This window comes from Palaemon carinicauda, chromosome 32 (assembly GCF_036898095.1).
Source record: "Palaemon carinicauda isolate YSFRI2023 chromosome 32, ASM3689809v2, whole genome shotgun sequence".
Classification (NCBI taxonomy): domain Eukaryota; kingdom Metazoa; phylum Arthropoda; class Malacostraca; order Decapoda; family Palaemonidae; genus Palaemon; species Palaemon carinicauda.
In genome coordinates this window covers 78,760,227-78,781,985 of record NC_090756.1, presented here as the reverse complement: position 1 = coordinate 78,781,985, position 21,759 = coordinate 78,760,227, and the positions used below count along the sequence as shown (strand labels likewise).

The window sequence follows — 21,759 nt, the reverse complement described above, 5'->3', positions numbered from 1 at the left end:
AACACTGGCAAGAATTTATTTTAGAGTTTCAGTAATGTCATCTATACCATTTATGGAGAAGTAAAATTGTGTGTCATCTGCAATAGTTTCAACTTCACACCATGCCTTTGTAGCATTTTCGATAGACCAATAGTATAGATGCAGAATAAGATTGTGCCAAGTACACTCCCCAGGGGGTACTCCTTTGTTTAAGGGATCATATGATGAATCAGTTCCAATTTGTACACAGTAATTTCTACCAACTAAGTAGTCTTTTATGTATTCGAAGGCTTGATTTTCAACGTTATGGACCGTAGATCATTTAGTAGCAGTTCATGGACAACTGTATCAAAAGCAGCATTGAGATCGATGGATATTAATACCATATTTATTTTCATCCATCATTTCCAGCATATCATTTACAACCGAGCAGATGGCTGTCTCCGTAGAGTATAGTTTTCTGTAAGCAGATTGGTTGTCAGGCAAAGCTTCTATTACTTCTCAGTGGCTGACTAGTTGTTCAAGAATTACATATTCTAGCATTTTTGAAACGAAGGATAGATTCGAAATAGGTCTATATGAATTTAATTCCTGGTAATCCAGAGCATATTTTCAGAACTGGTGTGACTATAGCCATTTTCTAGATTTAGGAAACTCACATTCACCAATGCTTGCATTTGCTATTCTCATAATCATTTCGGCTAGACTAGAAAAGTCTCTCTATCTCCAGTTACTTCAGGTATTAGCATTGGATCGATCGTACAGTTTGTATTCTTGTTCTCTTGATAATCCTGGTGATGTCATCTTGTGTTAACGAGAGAATGCCTTTTTGGAGTTATCGTAGCCATGCTGAAGCATTGAGACAGGCAAGAGGGCTTTCAAACAGTGGAAAGGAGTTATTGTATCCATGCTGAAGCATTGAGACAGGCAAGAGGGCTCTCAAACAGTGGAAAGGAGTTATCGTATCTATGCTGAAGCATTGAGACAGGCAAGAGGGCTCTCAAACAGTGGAAAGGAGTTATCGTATCTATGCTGAAGCATTGAGACAGGCAAGAGGGCTCTCAAACAGTGGAAAGGAGTTATCGTATCCATGCTGAAGCATTGAGACAGGCAAGAGGGCTCTCAAACAGGGGAAAGGAGTTATCGTATCCATGCTGAAGCATTGAGACAGGCAAGAGGGCTCTCAAACAGGGGAAAGGAGTTATCGTATCCATGCTGAAGCATTGAGACAGGCAAGAGGGCTCTCAAACAGGGGAAAGGAGTTATCGTATCCATGCTGAAGCATTGAGACAGGCAAGAGGGCTCTCAAACAGGGGAAAGGAGTTATCGTATCCATGCTGAAGCATTGAGACAGGCAAGAGGGCTCTCAAACAGGGGAAAGGAGTTATCGTATCCATGCTGAAGCATTGAGACAGGCAAGAGGGCTCTCAAACAGGGGAAAGGAGTTATCGTATCTATGCTGAAGCATTGAGACAGGCAAGAGGGCTCTCAAACAGTGGAAAGGAGTTATCGTATCCATGCTGAAGCATTGAGACAGGCAAGAGGGCTCTCAAACAGTGGAAAGGAGTTATCGTATCCATGCTGAAGCATTGAGACAGGCAAGAGGGCTCTCAAACAGTGGAAAGGAGTTATCGTATCCATGCTGAAGCATTGAGACAGGCAAGAGGGCTCTCAAACAGTGGAAAGGAGTTATCGTATCTATGCTGAAGCATTGAGACAGGCAAGAGGGCTCTCAAACAGTGGAAAGGAGTTATCGTATCTATGCTGAAGCATTGAGACAGGCAAGAGGGCTCTCAAACAGTGGAAAGGAGTTATCGTATCCATGCTGAAGCATTGAGACAGGCAAGAGGGCTCTCAAACAGGGGAAAGGAGTTATCGTATCCATGCTGAAGCATTGAGACAGGCAAGAGGGCTCTCAAACAGGGGAAAGGAGTTATCGTATCCATGCTGAAGCATTGAGACAGGCAAGAGGGCTCTCAAACAGGGGAAAGGAGTTATCGTATCCATGCTGAAGCATTGAGACAGGCAAGAGGGCTCTCAAACAGGGGAAAGGAGTTATCGTATCCATGCTGAAGCATTGAGACAGGCAAGAGGGCTCTCAAACAGGGGAAAGGAGTTATCGTATCTATGCTGAAGCATTGAGACAGGCAAGAGGGCTCTCAAACAGTGGAAAGGAGTTATCGTATCCATGCTGAAGCATTGAGACAGGCAAGAGGGCTCTCAAACAGTGGAAAGGAGTTATCGTATCCATGCTGAAGCATTGAGACAGGCAAGAGGGCTCTCAAACAGTGGAAAGGAGTTATCGTATCCATGCTGAAGCATTGAGACAGGCAAGAGGGCTCTCAAACAGTGGAAAGGAGTTATCGTATCTATGCTGAAGCATTGAGACAGGCAAGAGGGCTCTCAAACAGGGGAAAGGAGTTATCGTATCTATGCTGAAGCATTGAGACAGGCAAGAGGGCTCTCAAACAGTGGAAAGGAGTTATCGTATCTATGCTGAAGCATTGAGACAGGCAAGAGGGCTCTCAAACAGTGGAAAGGAGTTATCGTATCTATGCTGAAGCATTGAGACAGGCAAGAGGGCTCTCAAACAGTGGAAAGGAGTTATCGTATCCATGCTGAAGCATTGAGACAGGCAAGAGGGCTCTCAAACAGGGGAAAGGAGTTATCGTATCCATGCTGAAGCATTGAGACAGGCAAGAGGGCTCTCAAACAGTGGAAAATTGCTCCCTCAGTTCGAATCTCTCTCTCTCTCTCTCTCTCTCTCTCTCTCTCTCTCTCTCTCTCTCTCTCTCTCTCTCTCTCTCTTCTCAACACACTTCTATTTCCTCCTAATTCTATAATCTTTCTTTTACCCTGCTGTCCTAACTCTAAGAGTAATATTTCCATCATCTTTATATATATTTTTTGGTTATTTATTTATTTTCATATTTACTTTCCTACATTGTTTATTACTGCCTGCTTAGATGAATGGGAGAAGGGATCACAGTTGGGAGGCATTTGCATTCAAAACTAAATGTGAGAGTATTTGGATGATCTCAGCTATCTCGAAGATAGTTTGGACCTTTTTGGCGGAACTACTCTCAAGGGTTGGGTCATCGGAATCCAGGGGGATCCATTCCTTGAGGTGGGACTCTTGGCTTCTGGCCGGAAGCCCATCATTACAGACATGGGGAACATGATTCCATAGTTTCTTGGTCTTGGTCCTAATTGGAGGGTTTAGCTTGCACCTGGAGATATATCTTGGTATGGAAAGAAGTTGCGTCATAAATGCCAAGTTATATTATATTGTATTATATTATATTATTAGTTCACCAAACATTCAGCTGGGCTCCATAAGGCACTAGAAGAGGTGGAAAATCCAGGCCTACATGGCTGAGGACTATAAAGCTAGAAGTAGTAGATAATGAATAGAGAAGTATTGATTTAAAAGCTCAAGATAGAGACGACTGGTAAAATCTAACCGAGGCCCTTTGCGTCAATAGGCGTAGGACTAGATGAAGATGGTGATGATTATATTATCAAATTTAAGGACATAATGATGTAAAGTTCGATGTCTAAACTTTAGTTATGGTTTTCAATAGAGACTTGTATGAATTTACAGAAGAAGAGATACTGGCCATGTGTCCTTTAACTGTATGGAAGTACATGAAGTCCCTGGAACATCAATGATAATCCGGATTCTCTAGGATGCTGGTGTGCCTTTCCCCATTGACATAGAAAATTAAAGGATTAAAGTCCAGACTTTTAAGTTGAAGACATACAATATTTTAACTGTTTTAGATTTGGGCATCCATCTAAAGTTTACACGAATGATAAAATTGTGTAATACTTACTCCAATCTTCACCATAGAGAATGTTCACTTGAGGCAAGGTGCTTGAAGTGCAACTCTAATCATAAATCTACAGATAGGGGTTGCCAGCTATATAAGTTAGCAGAAGCTGCCTTCAATAAATCCACTATTGAACATGTAAGCATGCCAAGAGGCTATTGAATAAATCAACTAGCTCTACAAAGACGTTGAAAACAGGAAGAAAAGTTCCACTGGAGATTTTCAACCCACCTATTACAATAAGTAGTTCTCGTAAAAGAAATTCACCATCTACTGAAGAAGCGCTGCATGATGAGGCAAGAATATCCTGAAGTTTTGTGACAGTGTATCAACAATAAAACATTGCCCACCACCATACAACCTTTGTCCTCCATTATAAAGGATAATAGTAACCTCTCTCAGGCTATGTCTTTGCCTAGTTTATGGAGGTTTCACATAAAAACTGAGTTATCAGGTGCACCTGTATTGGGGAAAATGCCGAAACCTAGTAATTTTTCCACCTCTTAATCGAAAGAGAGAGAGAGAGAGAGAGAGAGAGAGAGAGAGAGAGAGAGAGAGAGAGAGAGAGAGAGAGAGAGAGAGAGAGAGAGAGAGAGAGAGAGAGAGAGAGCTCCATCTCTCTCACCCCTTCCATAAAAAATACCAAAGTTATGCCATCAAATAGATATGATGTTTTGTCTATTGACATTTCAGATCAACCAGAAAATAACTTAAAGCGATCCAAAGTTCAAGTTGAGGTCCACCATCCCCCTCAACAATTAGGTCAAAAGAACACAAAAAATGCAAATGTAAATAAAACCTAATCTGTCAAGACCCTCTTTTAAGAAGCCTACAGAAATAACGTTAAACCAAAAGCTGCCAATGCGAAGACCTCATCCAAGATGTCATCCAGAAAATAAAACATTGTTTTTCCCTCGATTTTGCAATAGAATTGTCAGGGTTTAAGGGCCAAATATGAACTTAAGATCCTCATTCATGACCCCCAGGTTAAGAACCACTGGTATAGCCTAATCATCATTCACCCTGTGAGGCTGTGACAATGAATCAGAAATGTCTTTTAAAGCAATACATCTATTACTGGAATAATTACTTCGGTTCCTTGTTACTGCCAAGTATTGCATACTTTAGACTATAATTTAAAGAGTGTTTGTGAATTTATAATGGCTGAACATGTGGCTTTATAAAGTATTGCTTTATCAAGGAACAATACGGAGACATTATTACATATTCCATTCTTAACATTTTCCAAGGACTGTTCATGTTAAGAGAAAGCAATAGAACAAACGGACATTCCAAGAGGATTTGTTAGAAAAGAACAAGACTGGAAAAAAAAGAAAGAATTCATTTTGTAATAGAGTGGTTAACAATTGGAACATGCTGCCACAATTTGTTGTTGACTCACAGTCTACTTGGAAATTTGAAAACAATATAGATAAGGCATGGAGGGATCAAGATTGACTTTATAATTATAGCGCTAAAATAGATTATAGTAAAATTATTTATAATATAGCCACCACCACCAGTGCAATCACCAACCTAGTAAATCATTCCAAGCTGGATGTACAGGCTTAGCAGCCTCTTCCAGAACATCAACTGTAAGAAACTGTAAGAATTAATCCTTTCTTTCAATATTTCATCTTCCATTGCATATTCCGTTCCCATCCTCTCTATCTTCTATTTGTCTTTCAATTATTCCGTAATAAAAGTATTGGATCATTTTACGAATAAAATTTCATTGTAAATATGAAGATAGATATAATTTATTAAGTGTGTTTAGAATTTTGTTATGTTAACTGACATTTATTCAAAATATTTCCATAGATGTCAACAATATTTAAATCATGTAAAATATTTTTGGACAGTACTTCGATGGCGTTTTTATTTGTTATGGTGTTTTATCTCTCAAAAATAAAATTTACATTTTTAAAGTGCAGTTGCACCTAAGAAAGATAATGGTACAGCCTATTCATTATTCACCCAGTGATAATGAATCAGATATGAGATATGTCTTTTAAAGCAATACATCAGTTACTGGAATAATTACTTCGGTTCCCTGCTACTGCCAAATATTGCATACTTTAGACTTTATAATTTAAAGTGTTTGTGAATTTATAATTGCTGAACATGTGGCTTTATAAAGTATTGCTTTATCAACAATACAGAGAAATTAATAAATATTCCATTCTTAACATTTTCTAAGTGAAAATTCTTTATATTTTGGTGCTGTTTAGTTATTCCTACTCTTAGGTAATGTCATAGCCTCTGTACCATGGTCTTCCACTGCCTTGGGTTAGAGTTCTCTTGCTTGAGGGTAGCCTACACTCGGGCACACTGTTCTGTCTTATATCTTATTTCTCTTCCTCTTGTTTTGTTAAAGTTTTTATAGTTTATAAAGTGATATTTATTTTAGTATTGTTGCTCTTCTTAAAATATTCTATTTTTCCTTTCCTCGCTGAGCTATTTTCCCTGTTGGAGCCCCTGGGATTATAGCCTCCTGCTTTTCCAACTAGGGTTTTAGCTTAGCAAGTAATAATAATAATAATAACCATATACCATTCACAAACTTATGTCCATCCTTTATTTTGACGCCTGTCACATGCGAAATATATCCAAACAGAAAAATAAGGACAGCAAACTTTCACTTCACCGAACCGGAGCTTTACTGTGGTGGTGGTCTATGTGGTAACGTCCCTGACTGGTGATCGCCAGACTGGGGTTCGAGTCCAGCTCAAACTCGGTAGTTCCTTCGATCGCTGCAATCTCACTATCCTTGTGAGCTAAGGAACGGGGGTTTTGTGGATCCTACAAGTATATCTGCTGAGTCATCAGCAGCCATTGCCTGGCTCTTCTTGGTCCCAAGGCCAATATAGAGGAGGTCGGTCGGAGAGAAATGCCCGAGGCAAATTAGCAGGCCTCATCTGCCCAGACGAGGCCCGGTGTCACCTGTCAAGTGGCCGCATGGGAGTGATTTGAGGCCCGCTGAGAGAGGTGAGTCACTGTAAATCTCCTCACCGCCTGACCTCCTCTATATTGGCCTTGCTTGGTCCTAGCTTGGGTGGAGAGGGCGCGTGGACTTGGGCATTGTCCTACTTGCTAGGGCAATGTCACTGTCCCTTACCTCTGCCATTCATGGGAAGCCTTTAAATCTGTAGGAATTTCAGGCTGCTTGAAGTAAAAATATAGATTCCTCCATTCATCGTTTACTGTTTTCTCTACTGATTCAGTTGCAAAGTTAGGGAACAATCATCATCATTTCAGATTACATTTATTTTCCATGGTTGCATTGACAAGGCAATCATCTCTGACTTCATGTAATTTGAAAGGACTGACCTGAAATACATATTTTTTTTCCGTACGCATGGTGTATATATTTCATCACCCTCTATTTGAAATTCCTTATTAAAATTAGTAATGCAATATAGTATATAAAACCTATGGAATTCAAGTAAATTGTTTAAATTGGATTTGTCAGAGCTGAAATAATTGTCTGTGTCTCTATAGCATTGATTTTTTAAAAATTCTTTATACCTATTGAATCGTTTGGGGCTATGGCAGGGAAAATTGTATACCTGTTGGAGACCGCTATATGTTGTTGGAAGAAATGAAAGAAAATTAAAATAACAGGTGGATGAAAGACACTAGGAAATGGATTAAAGATATGGAAATGAACGACAGAACCTTTAGGAGAATGGGAAGAGAAGAGCTTAAGGACAAAATTAGAGAAGTAGATGGTAAAAAGTGGAGGGATGAGATAAAAGAGAAAAATAGTATAGAAATATACGAACAAGAAAAAAGGGCAAATAGGAGAAGAAATGTTTTATGACAACAAACCTAATTCTATTATTATGTATAGAGCTAGGGCCAACTGTTTGAAATTAAATGATAGAAAAAGACATGAAGCGGGAGGTAGGGTAGAATGCAAACTATGTGGAGCAGTTAATGAAGACCTCGCCCACTTCATTCTTGAGTGTCCAGACCTCAGCGACGAAAGAAGAAAAATAGTGGAATTGCAACAACCGTATGAAGAAGAAAAGAAGAAGATAATAGGAAACGTGCTGTTCAAGAAAGAAAAGAATATATTTATCAAATGTGGAAAAAAGAGAGAAGAAAATAAAAGAATTAGAATAAAGAAGAAAACCAAGGAGGTGCCGATGGAAAGGCGAATCCCTCCCCTCCCCCCCCCCCAACAACGGAACGGAACGGAATCAGCTGTTCGAGTATTTGGAAGTAAACAGACAATATGGCGGCCCTTCTCCGGCTTTCCTCTGTATCCAGACTACAGAATTTAACTGGAATCCAGCTTGTAAGATGTGCTGGAAGTGAGTAAATGCGTTATTCATGTAATTAAATAATGCAGGTCTATTTTACAGTAGGACATAAGGGTAAGAAGTTTCCGGTAAAATAACTACGAGGTAAAACCGTGAGTCAATTCTGAATTATCCTATGGTTGAATTATGCGTGTTAACGATGAAAATTATCGTAATGGGTAGTTTTAAGGGTCAATTATCCCGCAGAAATGACCCATGTCGTTGTGACGTCACACGTCGTAAGATGTAGGACTGCATTTAACGGTTGAATGATTTTTAAATGAATAAAAATGGTGGGTAGTTTATAGGGCTTCTTATATCCACCCTACAGTGGTTTTAGGGTTCAACCCCCTAACCCTTGGGGTGAATGTAGTTTTTGGGGACAGGGTGATATCTTGCTTATTACTATCCAAATCGTTTTTCATAATGGGGAAGATGTTCTTTACAATGATCCAACATAACATAATATGATGTTATTTTATCATTTAGAATAATATCATAATTCACCTTTACCACGGCAATATTTTCTAAGTTCAGCACCGTCCGAACGCAAGTCACGGGTAGCTCCTGCTTAGTATCCAACTTTCCCGATAGATAGAGCCCGTGTCATCCCAATCTAAGAAACGTTAGTTTTTACAATTTAATACTGTCCCGTCAATGTACATTTTTACCTCTTTCGTTAAGTTTGTATTTTTTAGGGACACGTCATTTATAGTGACATTTGATACTGCTATGATAATTATCATGAATTGTTAGGTTGGGGAAAGGTCGTTACCGTCGTCCGCTGAAGCCACGGCCAAGTTACTCGGTCGTAAAATTTCCTGCAAGCATTGTTTCCTGCCTGATTATAATAACATCCATTGGGCGGCGCTCTGTTTGCCTATCAGCTGGTGGCGTAAGCTTGAACAGTTATTGATGTTTGGACTTATGTTTTCGTTAATTCCAACAATTTTCATTTTAACCTCTTGTTAAGATTGTTATTTCGTTGGGAAACGTCCCGAAATTATGCCGAATACTATTTTGTTATATGTACAACCTAAGGTTAGGTTAGCCAACATGTAGTTAAGATATTTCGGTAGATAAAGCCAGTGTCAAACAAACCAACCGAACTAACCCTTTCGTTGGCCACGTGATTTCAAATTTTTAATCCCCCCCCACATGACCCGAGATTGACCTGGAGTCGACCCTTTCCAACTCTAACCGCCGTAATGGATAGACGTATTGCGTGCAGTTACTCTTTGAGCGATGTTGTTGAGTTTATCACTCATATTGATCAAATTGATTCATTGAAGACAATGAGGTATTTACACCTACGGGACTTTACTCGAGTTACCCCCGAATTCGGTAATAGTTTACAACACCACGCTCTCAATTTACTCCAAAATAATGCAATCCTGCAGTTCTCATTTTCTTGCACAGTAATTAGGTGGTTATTTAAATTTTGGGAAAGCAATAATTAACAAGATATGTTGAGGAAGGGGGAAGGGATTAAAAAAAGAAAATAGCTCGGTTTCCTCTCTAAACGACTTGGAACTGACATGTCAACAAAGTCAACGAAACAGAATTCATGATGCCAGCATACATAAACATTAGTTCGTGATGCCAGCGTACATTTGATATACTGTATATTCAAAATATACTTAATTAAAATTGGATTAATTACTCAAAAGTGTCCATAAAATATGCAATTTACAAATAGTGAGACTTTTGAGTAATCACTCAATTTTCAATATTAAACTTAGCCGGTGATCATATAGCTGCAACTCTGTTGCTCGACAGAAAAACCTACGGTCAAAATACGCCAGCGATCGCTATGCAGGTGGGGGTGTACATCAACAGCGCCATCTGTCGAGCAGGTACTTAGTACTCCAAGTAAACAAAGAACCAATTTTCTCTCTGTCGGGCTACTGGCAAGACCTACTAATACGCTGTTACTAACTGGATTTGTTTTCACAACTATTTGGTGAAGTACACTATTCTAGTTTTGAGCTTTCGCTATGCAGGGGTTTTATCTTCATCTCAAAACTTGAACTCGTTTTGGATAGATTTAATTATGGTGACAAAGAGAGTATGGACTCTCTTTCACTTTTAAATGGCCGACCCTTCCCTTAGACGGAAGTGTGTTTAGGTTTTTAGTAATTTTGCTTAACACGTTATAGATCTATATTTTATATCTCTCCGCCTTTATTAGGCCTCTTCGATTAACTTTCCATTTATTATAAACATATAAAAATAAATTTTTATGTTTTGTTTATATGCGACCTTTCCTGATAGTAGGCGGTCCTAACTTGGAACCGAAGTTAATCAACGTTGAGCCCGTTATATCGTATTTAGCCTTTAAAGAATTTAAAACTTTTTAAATTTAATGTTTTATGAAAGAATTTCTTTGATAGTCTTCGTACTGTTTTCAAAGATGAACTAACGTTTAGTTTTTTAGACTACGCAGTTGTTGACGTTCAGGACGTTCAACATGCGCTCTATCGTTACGATAGAGAGAGAGTGTATCACGGTTTCACTTTGCAGTAAGAGTAAATCGATTCTGACGTTTCGTTCATTCTTTCTTAGCTTAAATGGTTTAAATTCTAAATTAAAGGAACTTTTTATTTGGAAAACCTTTCAGTTTTTTCCTTTAGCCAAATAACATGTTTTTTTGACGATATATAATTGGGCTCTTCTCTCAGGTGCGAAATCAAGAGAGAAAGAGAGAGAGAGATAGAGACGGAGGGAGAGAGAGGAGAAAAAACGTTCCGTTCAAGCGGGTAACGTTGTTCTCGTGTTACTCTCCTCCCTAGTCGCTGTACGGGGAAGAAGGTAAAACGTTTCTAGGGTTTTATTCTTGTCCCCAGGCTATGTGCGGTGAGAGATTGTAAACGTAGTTTATTTGAACTAGTGTTTAGTCTCTTTCCCAGCCACTGAATTCTTTATCTTTATATATGTTTTCTGTTTTTGCTAGTATTAATGAGCTGCATTATAAGACTGTTTTCGCAATTACTACCTTTTAATGAAGGGTAGAATTGCGTGTTTCAGGTAGAAATCAGTAAAAGTTTCGATTTCAGTGAAATAAGTGCAAAACAGAAAATCGAAGTGATAAAGTGATATGCGCAAAGTGTTACAGTGTTGCGTCCGAGGGTTCGTCTGTTTGTGCCTGTCGTTCACCTAGTCCGGGACCTCTTGCAAGCTCCCAAGCCCAGGGGAGAAGTAATGTCGAACGACTTATGGGTTCGTCAGGCCTTGATCAACGAACAGACGTTTCCCTCCGTGGTTTCGGGCGTATCTACCCAAGATCGCCCCACCCACACAAAGACGAGAGAGCCCATTTACTTCTCGTCTGCGGAAGAGGTTTCTCGTAAGAAACCTTGGACCAAGGTCTCGCAGCTTATTAAGCGCAAGTCGGTCCCTTCCGCGCAAGTCCAACGGCCCAGTTGTAGCCACTGGGTCAGTTCGGACTCGCTGCAGTCTTCCGACGACTGCTCACCTCCTAAGAGAGGCAAAGCGGTACCGCAACAGGCAGTAACACCGTCTGTTGCCGCACCTGCTACTGTAGACCCTAAGTGGTCTTTGCTGCAGACCATGCAGACACAGTTAACATCTTTAATGCAGGACTTTCGTGCGGAGAAGGTTGACGCTGCACCCGTTAGCCTACAACCAACCACGGTTGTGCGTTCAGTTGACGCTGAGGCTACCTTCTCCCGCACTCCAGCTGTGAGAGTCCCGCCACCCATGCGCAGTGTACCCTGCCAGCCGCATGTTGACGTTCAGCGACGCACGGAACCCTCCGTTGACGTTCGCGAGTTACAACAACAACCTAAGTTGTTTTGTTTTGACGCGGTGCGTCAACCTCCGCATTCTAGAGTTGTTTTGACTGCTCAGTATAGACAGTCAAAGCAGTCTCGAGTGAACACTGTATGTCCTCACGCACCTGTTGTGGTTGACAGTTCAGTTGTTGACAGTTCACAGACTGTCAAGCAGTTACATGACGTTGCCTTCTGGTCTGCTACTAATGTACCAGTGCTGTATGTCCTCACGCACCTGTTGTGGTTGACAGTTCAGTTGTTGACAGTTCACAGACTGTCAAGCAGTTACATGACGTTGCCTTCTGGTCTGCTACTAATGCACCAGTGAGAGACTCACTGAGATAACCTAGCTTTTATCGGACAAGGTTCCTGTAGATGAGAAAGTGCTGTTCTCCCTCCTACTGATATTCCTTTGAGGACTCTGTCATTTGGAGAGGAGCCTTAAGCTGCTTAGCCTCCTATGGACTTTAATTAAATCATGATGATTTTTTAAGGATCTTCGTCCGGATCTTGTAACTGCTGCTCCTCGTTCGCCTAAACGTCAGAACTTACACTAGGCCTAGCTACTTCGAAGCCGTTGTTGTTAAGCTAGTGCTCTCTCGCTCTCCTAGAGAGCGTTACGTTGGCTAGGCGACTGGTTTTTGCACCAGGAGGAGTTTTAGGGATACAGCCTTTGTTTTCCCTTCTTTTAAACTGGCTTATAGAGCGAGAGTCTGATAGGACACGAGAGAAGTTCTCGGCTTGGGAGTTCATGCCTCTGCCCAGATAGACTTCTCAATTCTGGTAGACTCGCCCTGGCGCCTAGCCAGGAGACGCTCCAAGTTGTTTACAGGTCAACTTCTCAACTTTTGTCGAGCCTTTGAAGTTTTGCTGTACTATTATGTCACACATAACAAGGCTTCCAGGGATGGTAAATGGTTCCGCCTCAGTCGCTAACCCCGTCTGTTGCCACACCTGCTCCCGCAGACCCTAATGGGCTTTGCTGCAAGACATGCAGTCCAAGCTTGTGTCCTTGATAGAGGACTTAAATGCGGAGAAGAACCTTCTGGCCAACAACCTTCCAACCGGTTGGTTGTGCGCCCTGTTGACGCTGAGGTATCCTACTCGCGTCTGCCAGTTGAGGTGGTTCCTCCACCGATGCGACCCAGTGTGGGTTGCCAGTCGCACGTTGACGTTAAGCGACGCTCGGAGGTGGTTGTTGACGTTCAGTGTGTCACTAGGAAGACGTTCAACAACCAGCAGAGGTGACTTGTTGTGACGCAGTGCGTCAACCTCAGCAACCCGGTAGGGTGTTGACTGCACAACCCAGACAGTCTAGACAGTTTCGGGTTGACGCTGTACTTCCTTGCGCACCCATGGTTGTTGACAGTTCACAGACTGTGCAGCAGTGCCATGATATTGCGTCCGGCTCCGTCACGCATCCACCAGTGCGACCAGATTCAGCGAGTCAGACGTTGCCCACTCCGTTGCCGTTTCCTCATCAGTTTCGGATGAGGAACCCTCTGATGAGGACGTTGCTGAACAAGACGATCAACCCCCAGCCCTGCTATCCATCCAGAAGATGCTGAAGAAGGAACGCTGCCCAGTCAGGCTGTGGATGAGTCTGGTAGGGACACTGTCATCCGTGGATCAATTTGTGTCACTAGGAAGACTACACCTCCGTCCTCTTCTATACCATCTAGCTTTTCACTGGAAAAAGGACAAGACGCTAGAAGCGGTCTCGATCCCGGTTTCCGGAAAGATAAAGTCTTGTCTGACTTGGTGAAAGGACTATATCAACCTTAGAGAGGGTCTTCCCCTGACTGTTCAGACTCCCAACCACGTTCTCTTCTCGGACGCATCGGACGTAGGCTGGGGTGCGACATTAGACGGTAGGGAATGCTCGGGATTATGGAACTCGAGTCAAAGGACAATGCATTTCAACTGCAAGGAGCTACTGGCAGTACGTCTGACCTGGAAAGCTTCAGGTCTCTCCTTCAAGGCAAAGTGGTGGAGGTGAACTCGGACAACACCACGGCTTTGGCGTACATCTCCAAGCAAGGAGGGACCTACTCTCTGACATTGTACGAGATCGCAAGGGACCTCCTCACCTGGTCAAAAGGTCTAGACATTTCACTAGTAACGAGGTTCATCCAAGGCAACTTGAATGTCATGGCAGATTGTCTCAGTCGGAAGGGACAAATAATTCCAACAGAATGGACCCTCCACAAGGATGTATGCAAGAGACTTTGGGCCACCTGGGGCCAGCCAACCATAGATCTCTTCGCAACCTCGATGACCAAGAGGCTCCCAATATTTTGCTCACCAATCCCGGACCCAGCAGCAGTTCATATAGATGCCTTTCTACTAGATTGGTCACATCTAGATCTATATGCATTCCCTCCGTTCAAGATTGTCAACAAGGTACTGCAGAAGTTCGCCTCTCACGAAGGGACAAGGTTGACGCTAGTTGCTTCCCTCTGGCCCGCGAGAGAATGGCTCACCGAGGTACTTCGATGGCTAGTAGACGTTCCCAGAGCACTTCCCCTAAGGGTGGACCTTCTACGTCAGCCACGCGTAAAGAAGGTACACCAAGGCCTCCACGCTCTTCGTCTGACTGCCTTCAGACTATCGAAAGACTCTCGAGAGCTAGAGGCTTTTCGAAGGAGGCAACCAGAGCGATTGCTAGAGCAAGGAGAACATCCACCCTTAGAGTCTACCAATCTAAGTGGGAAATCTTCTGAAACTGGTGCAAGTCAGTATCCGTATCCTCGACCAGTACCTCTGTAACTCAAATAGCTGACTTTCTCTTATATCTGAGGAAAGAACGATCTCTTTCAGCTCCCACTATCAAGGGTTACAGAAGCATGTTGGCATCAGTCTTCCGTCACAGAGGCTTAGATCTTTCCAACAATAAAGATCTACAGGACCTCCTTAAGTCTTTTGAGACCACGAAGGAGCGTCGTTTGGTTACACCTGGTTGGAATTTAGACGTGGTACTAAGATTCCTTATGTCAGACAGGTTCGAACCGCTACAATCAGCCTCCCTGAAAGATCTCACCTTTAAGACTCTTTTCCTGATATGCTTAGCCACAGCTAAAAGAGTCAGTGAGATTCATGCCTTCAGCAAGAACATCGGATTCTCATCCGAAACGGCTACATGTTCTACAACTTGGTTTTCTAGCCAAACACGAGCTGCCTTCTCGGCCTTGACCAATATCGTTCGATATTCCAAACTTATCGTATGGTTGGAAATGAACTAGAAAGAGTCTTATGTCCTGTAAGAGCTCTTAAGTTCTATTTAAAAACCTTTACGAGGCCCGTCTGAAGCTTTATGGTGTTCAGTTAAGAATCCATCTTTGCCTATGTCAAAGAATGCTTTATCCTATTTTATCAGACTGTAAATACGAGACGCTCATTCCCATCTGAATGAGGAAGACCAAGCTTTGCTGAAGGTAAGGACACACGAAGTTAGAGCTGTCGCAACTTCCGTGGCCTTTAAACAAAATAGATCTCTGCAAAGTATAATCGACGCAACCTATTGGAAAAGCAAATCAGTGTTCGCGTCTTTTTATCTTAAGAATGTCCAGTCTCTTTACGAGAACTGCTACACTCTGGGACCATTCGTAGCAACGAGTGCAGTAGTGGGTGAGGGCTCAACCACTACAATTCCCTAATTCCATAACCTTTTTAATCTTTCTCTTGAAATGTTTTATTGTTTTTGGGTTGTCCGGAAGGCTAAGAAGCCTTTCGCATCCTACTTGATTTGGCGGGTGGTCAAAGTCATTTCTTGAGAAGCGCCTAGATTAGAGGTTTTGATGAGGTCCTGTTGTATGGGTTGCAACCCTTGATACTTCAGATCCTAGGGGTCGCTCAGCATCCTAAGAGGATCGCGAGGCTCCGTAAGGAAGACGTACTTAAAAAGGCAGAGTAATTGTTCAAGTCGACTTCCTTACCAGGTACTTATTTATTTTATGTTTGTTATTTTGAATAACTGCTAAAATGAAATACAAAATACTTAGCTCATAATAATGTAAACATGTAATGCTGGTCTCTACCCACCCCCCTGGGTGTGAATCAGCTATATGATCACCGGCTAAGTTTAATATTGAAAAATGTTATTTTTATTAATAAAAAATTTTTGAATATACTTACCCGGTGATCATATATTAAAGGACCCTCCCTTCCTCCCCAATAGAGACCCAGTGGACCGAGGAGAAAATTGGTTCTTTGTTTACTTGGAGTACTAAGTACCTGCTCGACAGATGGCGCTGTTGATGTACACCCTCACCTGCATAGCGATCGCTGGCGTATTTTGACCGTAGGTTTTTCTGTCGAGCAACAGAGTTGCAGCTATATGATCACCGGGTAAGTATATTCAAAAATTTATCTTATTAATAAAAATAACATTTTTTGATCAAGTTTATTTTGAATATACCGTATATCAAATGTAAGCTGGCATCACAAACTAATGTTTATGTACGCTGGCATCACAAGTTCTGTTTCGTTGACTTTGTTGACATGTCAGTTCCAAGTCGTTTAGAGAGGAAACTGAGCTATTTTCTTTTTATAACCCCTTCCCACTTCCTCAACTTATCTTGCTAATTACTGTGCAAGAAAATGAGAACTGCAGGATTTCATTATTTTGGAGTAAATTGAGAGTGTGGTGTTGTAAACTATTACCCCCAATTCTTTCATTATTTATTTCGAGAAAGGCTCTTAGGTGATTTTAGGGGTCCATGTGAGAAGTGTAAAATTGGTGAAGGCGCAAGAACCCGAGGATATTAAGGTAAGCCTGAGTAACTTTTTTATTATGACAATGTGGTTAAGAAATAATTTGGGGTGCTGCCCATACCTTTATTTTGTGTAGGAGAGAGACTTACGAAGGGGGTCCAGGGTCTTGCCCCCCGGGTAGGGGTAGTGACCTGGGAACTACTAGGTTCGGTTACGTTGGGTTTGTGGGGTTTTTATGATAGCGAGAGTGGTTGGGGTGTCGCAGGGGGGCTTTAGCGGGAAATCGAAAGGTGTACAGGGTAAAAATTCGGGAGGTTTTGTAGTTCAGCGGCCAGGTCATCACGCATGCATGGAAAATGGTAATTTTCTCTCTTCTCATTCTCCAGTCATTCGTAAAACTTGGCCGCTGTACTAAATAAAACGGTTGAGTTTTACTGTTTTTCAATATTAAACTTAGCCGGTGATTATATAAGCTGCAGCTCTGCTGCCCGACAGAAAAACTTTACGTTCAAAATCCGCCAGCGATCGCTATGCAGGTAGGGGGTGTACTTCAACAGCGCCATCTGTCGTGCAGGTACTCAGTACTCAATGTAAACACAGAACTCAATTTTCTCTCTGTCGTGCCACCGGCAAGACCTACTAAATTCGCTGTTGCTTACTGGATTGGTTTTCACATATTTTGGTGAAGTACACATTTCTAGTTTTGAGCTTTCGCTTTGCAGACGTTATCTTCAATAAATCCTTGCATTCTTTTGTTGATATCGGTTTATTTGTTGACGACTTGGATAGTTTTTTGAATTCCCCTTTGACTAATTCAAGATGGCTGACCCTTCTCAAGTCCCTAAATTCAGAAAGTGTAATGCTAGGGACTGTTCAAGGCGTCTTCCGAAGGCCTCTATCGATCCTCACACCGTTTGTTCCAATTGTCGGGATAAAACCTGTCAATTGGAAGGTCGATGTGAGGAATGCGTTGGGCTTTCGGAATTCGATTTTCTCGAATTCCAGAAATATACACGTAGGCTAGAGAGAGATAGAGTCAGGGGAAGTTCATCTCGCTCCGTTGAATTTTCCTCTCCTCATGCCCCACAACCTATTCCTTCCCCTGTAGTGGTTGCTCCTGATCCCCCTTCTAGCACTCAACAACCTTCGATGGCCATTCAGGCTCTGGGTGAGAGAGTCGAGTCCTTGGCTAGTGACCGTAACCAGCTCATGGCAGACGTCAAGGAGCTGAAGTGCAAGAGTGCAGTGGGTAGTGATAAAGTGAGCGGTAGTGTTGTGGATAGTGTTGCGCTTGAGGGTTCGTCTGTTCGTGCCTGTCGTCCTCCCAGTCCGGGACCTCTTGCAAGCTCCCAAGCCCAGGGGAGAAGCAATGTCGTACGACCAAAGGGTTCGAGAGGCTTTAATCAGCGAACAGACGTTCCATCCGTGGTTTCGGGCGTATCTACCCAAGATCGCCCCACCCACACGAAGACGAGAGAGCCCATTTATTCCTCGTCTGCGGAAGAGGTTTCTCATAAGAAACCATGGACCAAGGTCTCGCGGCCTCTTAAGCAGAAACCATGGACCAAGGTCTCGCGGCCTCTTAAGCGCAAGTCGGTCCCTTCCGCGCAAGTCCAACGGCCCAGTTGTAGCCACTGGGTCAGTTCGGACTCGCTGCAGTCTTCCGACGACTGCTCACCTCCTAAGAGAGGCAAAGCGGTACCGCATCAGGCAGTAACACCGTCTGTTGCCGCACCTGCTCCTGTAGACCCTAAGTGGTCTTTGCTGCAGACCATGCGGTCACAGTTAACGTCATTGATGCAGGACTTTCGTGCGGAGAAGGTTGACGCTGCACCAACCTCTAGCCTACAACCAACCACGGTTGTGCGTCCGGTGGACGCTGAGGCTACCTTCTCCCGCACTCCAGCTGTGAGAGTCCCGCCACCCATGCGTTCCAGTGTACCCTGCCAGCCGCATGTTGACGTTCAGCGACGCACGGAACCTTCCGTTGACGTTCGCGAGGTACAACAACAACCTAAGTTGTTTTGTTTTGACGCGGTGCGTCAACCTCCGCAACCCAGTGTGGTTACCACTACTCGCCCACAGCAGACTAGTCAGTCTGGAGTAGACGCTATGCGTCCCCGCGCTGCTATGGTTGTTGCCAGTTCACAGACTGGGCAACAGTTCCATGACGTTGCGTCCGGTTCAGTCACGCGTGCACCCGTGCTGCCGGACTCAGCTGACCAGCCGATTCCTACTCCTTTGCCGCTTCCTCCTCAGTTTTCAGATGATGACGACGCTGCACACATTGACGACCCGCATACGGACATTGACGAACCCAAGACCACGCAACCCTCCTTGGACTTTAGAAAAGTTCTTGCTTTGTTCAAGGAGATGTTTCCTGATCAGTTTGTGCCTGCGGCTCCACGCTCTCCTCCGTCAGAGTTCGCTTTGGGCACGCAGTCATCAGCGCCTGCCTTCACGAAACTCGTCCTCGCCCGCTCGTCCAAGAGAGCTTTACGAGTTTTAGGAGATTGGATGCAGTCCAAAAAGAACCTTGGGAAGACAGCATTTATGTTTCCCCCTGCGAGACTCTCTTCCAGATCGAGCGTCTGGTATGCCACGGGAGAAGTTCTCGGCTTGGGAGTTCCTGCCTCTGCACAGGGCGACTTCTCAAGTCTAGTAGACTCTCCCCGCAGGCTAGCCATGAGACGCTCTAAGATTTGTTGGTCTCCTTCAGACTTAGACCATCTGTTGAAAGGAGTGTTTAGAGCCTTCGAGGTCTTTAACTTTTTGGACTGGTGTCTGGGAGCTTTGAGCAGGAAGATCTCCCCTTCTGACAAGGAAGCTTCCTTGCTCATTATGTCCTGCATGGACAAGGCCATACGTGACGGATCCAGTGAGCTTGCGGCTTCGTTCGTATCCGGGGTCCTCAAGAAACGGGAAAACCTTTGCTCTTTCCTGTCAGCTGGAGTAACACCGTGTCAGAGATCGGAACTTCTGTTTGCTCCTCTCTCAAAGTACCTTTTCCCAGAGGACTTGATAAAGGAGATTGCTGCCTCCTTGATTCAGAAAGACACCCATGACCTGGTTGCGTCCTCTGCCCGCAAAGCCACCCCTTTGCCTACCTTGTCTAGACCCAGGATGGACACTCCAGCGTCCAGATTCATTCCGCCCTTTCGTGGCAGAGCCTCCAGCAGAGGAGGTGCTCGTGCCGAAGGGAGACGTGGGAAGAAGAAAGGTACCAAGTCCTTTAAAGGCAGAGTCTGACTGCTACCTTCTTCAGACAGCAGTGGGAGCCAGACTCAAGAACTTCTGGCAGACCTGGGAGAAAAAGGGCGCAGATCCACAATCTGTGAAGTTGCTCAGAGAAGGGTACAAGATCCCGTTTGTACGCAAACCCCCTCTAGCAACATCTCCTATCGATCTATCTCCCAGGTACAGAGAGGAAGACAAGAGACAAGCTTTGAAGCAGGAGGTGTCTCTCTTACTAGAAAAGGGAGCGGTAGTCAAAGTCCGGGACCATCAATCCCCGGGCTTCTACAACCGTCTCTTCTTAGTGGTAAAGAAGACAGGAGGGTGGAGGCCGGTGCTAGACGTCAGTGCGCTGAATGTCTTTGTCACAAAGCAGACGTTCGCCATGGAGACCACAAAGTCCGTTCTAGCAGCGGTCAGGAAGGAAGACTGGATGGTCTCTTTAGACCTAAGGGACGCTTACTTTCACGTCCCCATCCACCCAGAATCCCAACTTTTTCTGAGATTCGTTTACGAAAAGGTTGTCTACCAATTTCAAGCCCTGTGCTTTGGCCTAAGCACAGCTCCTCTTGTCTTTACGAGGCTGATGAGGAATATTGCCAAATTCCTGCATTTAGCGGATATCAGAGCCTCCCTCTATTTGGACGACTGGCTTCTAAGAGCTTCTTCCAGTCGTCGCTGTCTGGAGAATCTAAAGTGGACTCTAGATCTGACCAAGGAATTGGGTCTCCTGGTCAATATGGAAAAGTCTCAACTGGTCCCATCCCAAACTATAGCGTACTTAGGGATGGAGATTCACAGTCAAGCTTTTCGGGCTTTTCCGTCGGCCCCCAGAACAAGTCAAGCCCAAGGATGCATCCAGAACATGCTAAAGAAGGAACGATGTTCAGTCAGACAGTGGATGAGTCTGATAGGGACGCTTTCATCCCTGGAACAGTTCATTTCGTTAGGGAGACTACACCTCCGTCCCCTTCAATTTCACCTAGCTGTTTACTGGAAAAAGGACAAGACGCTAGAAGCGGTCTCGATCCCCATTTCCGAGAAGATGAGGTCATCACTGACTTGGTGGAAGGACAACATCAACCTCAGAGAGGGTCTGCCCCTGGCTGTTCAGACCCCCAACCACGTTCTCTTCTCGGACGCATCGGACACGGGCTGGGGTGCGACATTAGACGGTCGGGAATGCTCGGGAACTTGGAACTCGAATCAAAGAACGTTACATATCAACTGCAAGGAGCTACTGGCAGTTCATCTGGCCTTGAAAAGCTTCAAGTCCCTCCTTCAAGGCAAGGTGGTGGAGGTGAACTCAGACAACACCACGGCCTTGGCGTACATCTCCAAGCAAGGAGGGACCCATTCTATGACGTTGTACGAGATCGCAAGGGACCTCCTCACCTGGTCAAGAGATCTAAACCTTTCTCTAGTAACGAGGTTCATTCAAGGCAACATGAATGTCATGGCGGATTGCCTCAGTCGGAAGGGTCAAATCATTCCAACAGAATGGACCCTACACAAGGATGTGTGCAAGAGACTATGGGCCACATGGGGCCAACCTACCATAGATCTCTTTGCAACCTCGATGACCAAGAGGCTCCCAATATATTGCTCACCAATCCAGGACCCAGCAGCAGTTCATATAGATGCCTTTCTACTGGATTGGTCCCATCTAGACCTTTATGCATTCCCCCCGTTCAAGATTGTCAACAAGGTACTGCAGAAGTTCGCCTCTCACGAAGGGACAAGGTTGACGTTAGTTGCTCCCCTCTGGCCCGCGAGAGAATGGTTCACCGAGGTACTTCAATGGCTGGTGGACGTTCCCAGAACTCTTCCTCTAAGAGTGGACCTTCTACGTCAGCCACACGTAAAGAAGGTACACCCAGGCCTCCACGCTCTTCGTCT

The 21,759-nt window shown here is 43.8% G+C and overlaps 1 protein-coding gene across 1 annotated transcript in view; it reads left to right on the top strand.

The window, feature by feature from the left end:
- The first annotated feature begins 7,993 nt into the window (after window positions 1-7,993).
- ND-ASHI (NADH:ubiquinone oxidoreductase subunit ASHI) overlaps window positions 7,994-21,759 on the top strand; it is an 81,040-nt gene continuing 67,274 nt past the window's right edge. Inside the window, exon 1 of the mRNA XM_068356680.1 lies at window positions 7,994-8,131. Coding sequence (XP_068212781.1) covers window positions 8,053-8,131 — 79 coding nt within the window. The 5' untranslated portion in view covers window positions 7,994-8,052. The remainder of the gene's footprint in view (window positions 8,132-21,759) is intronic.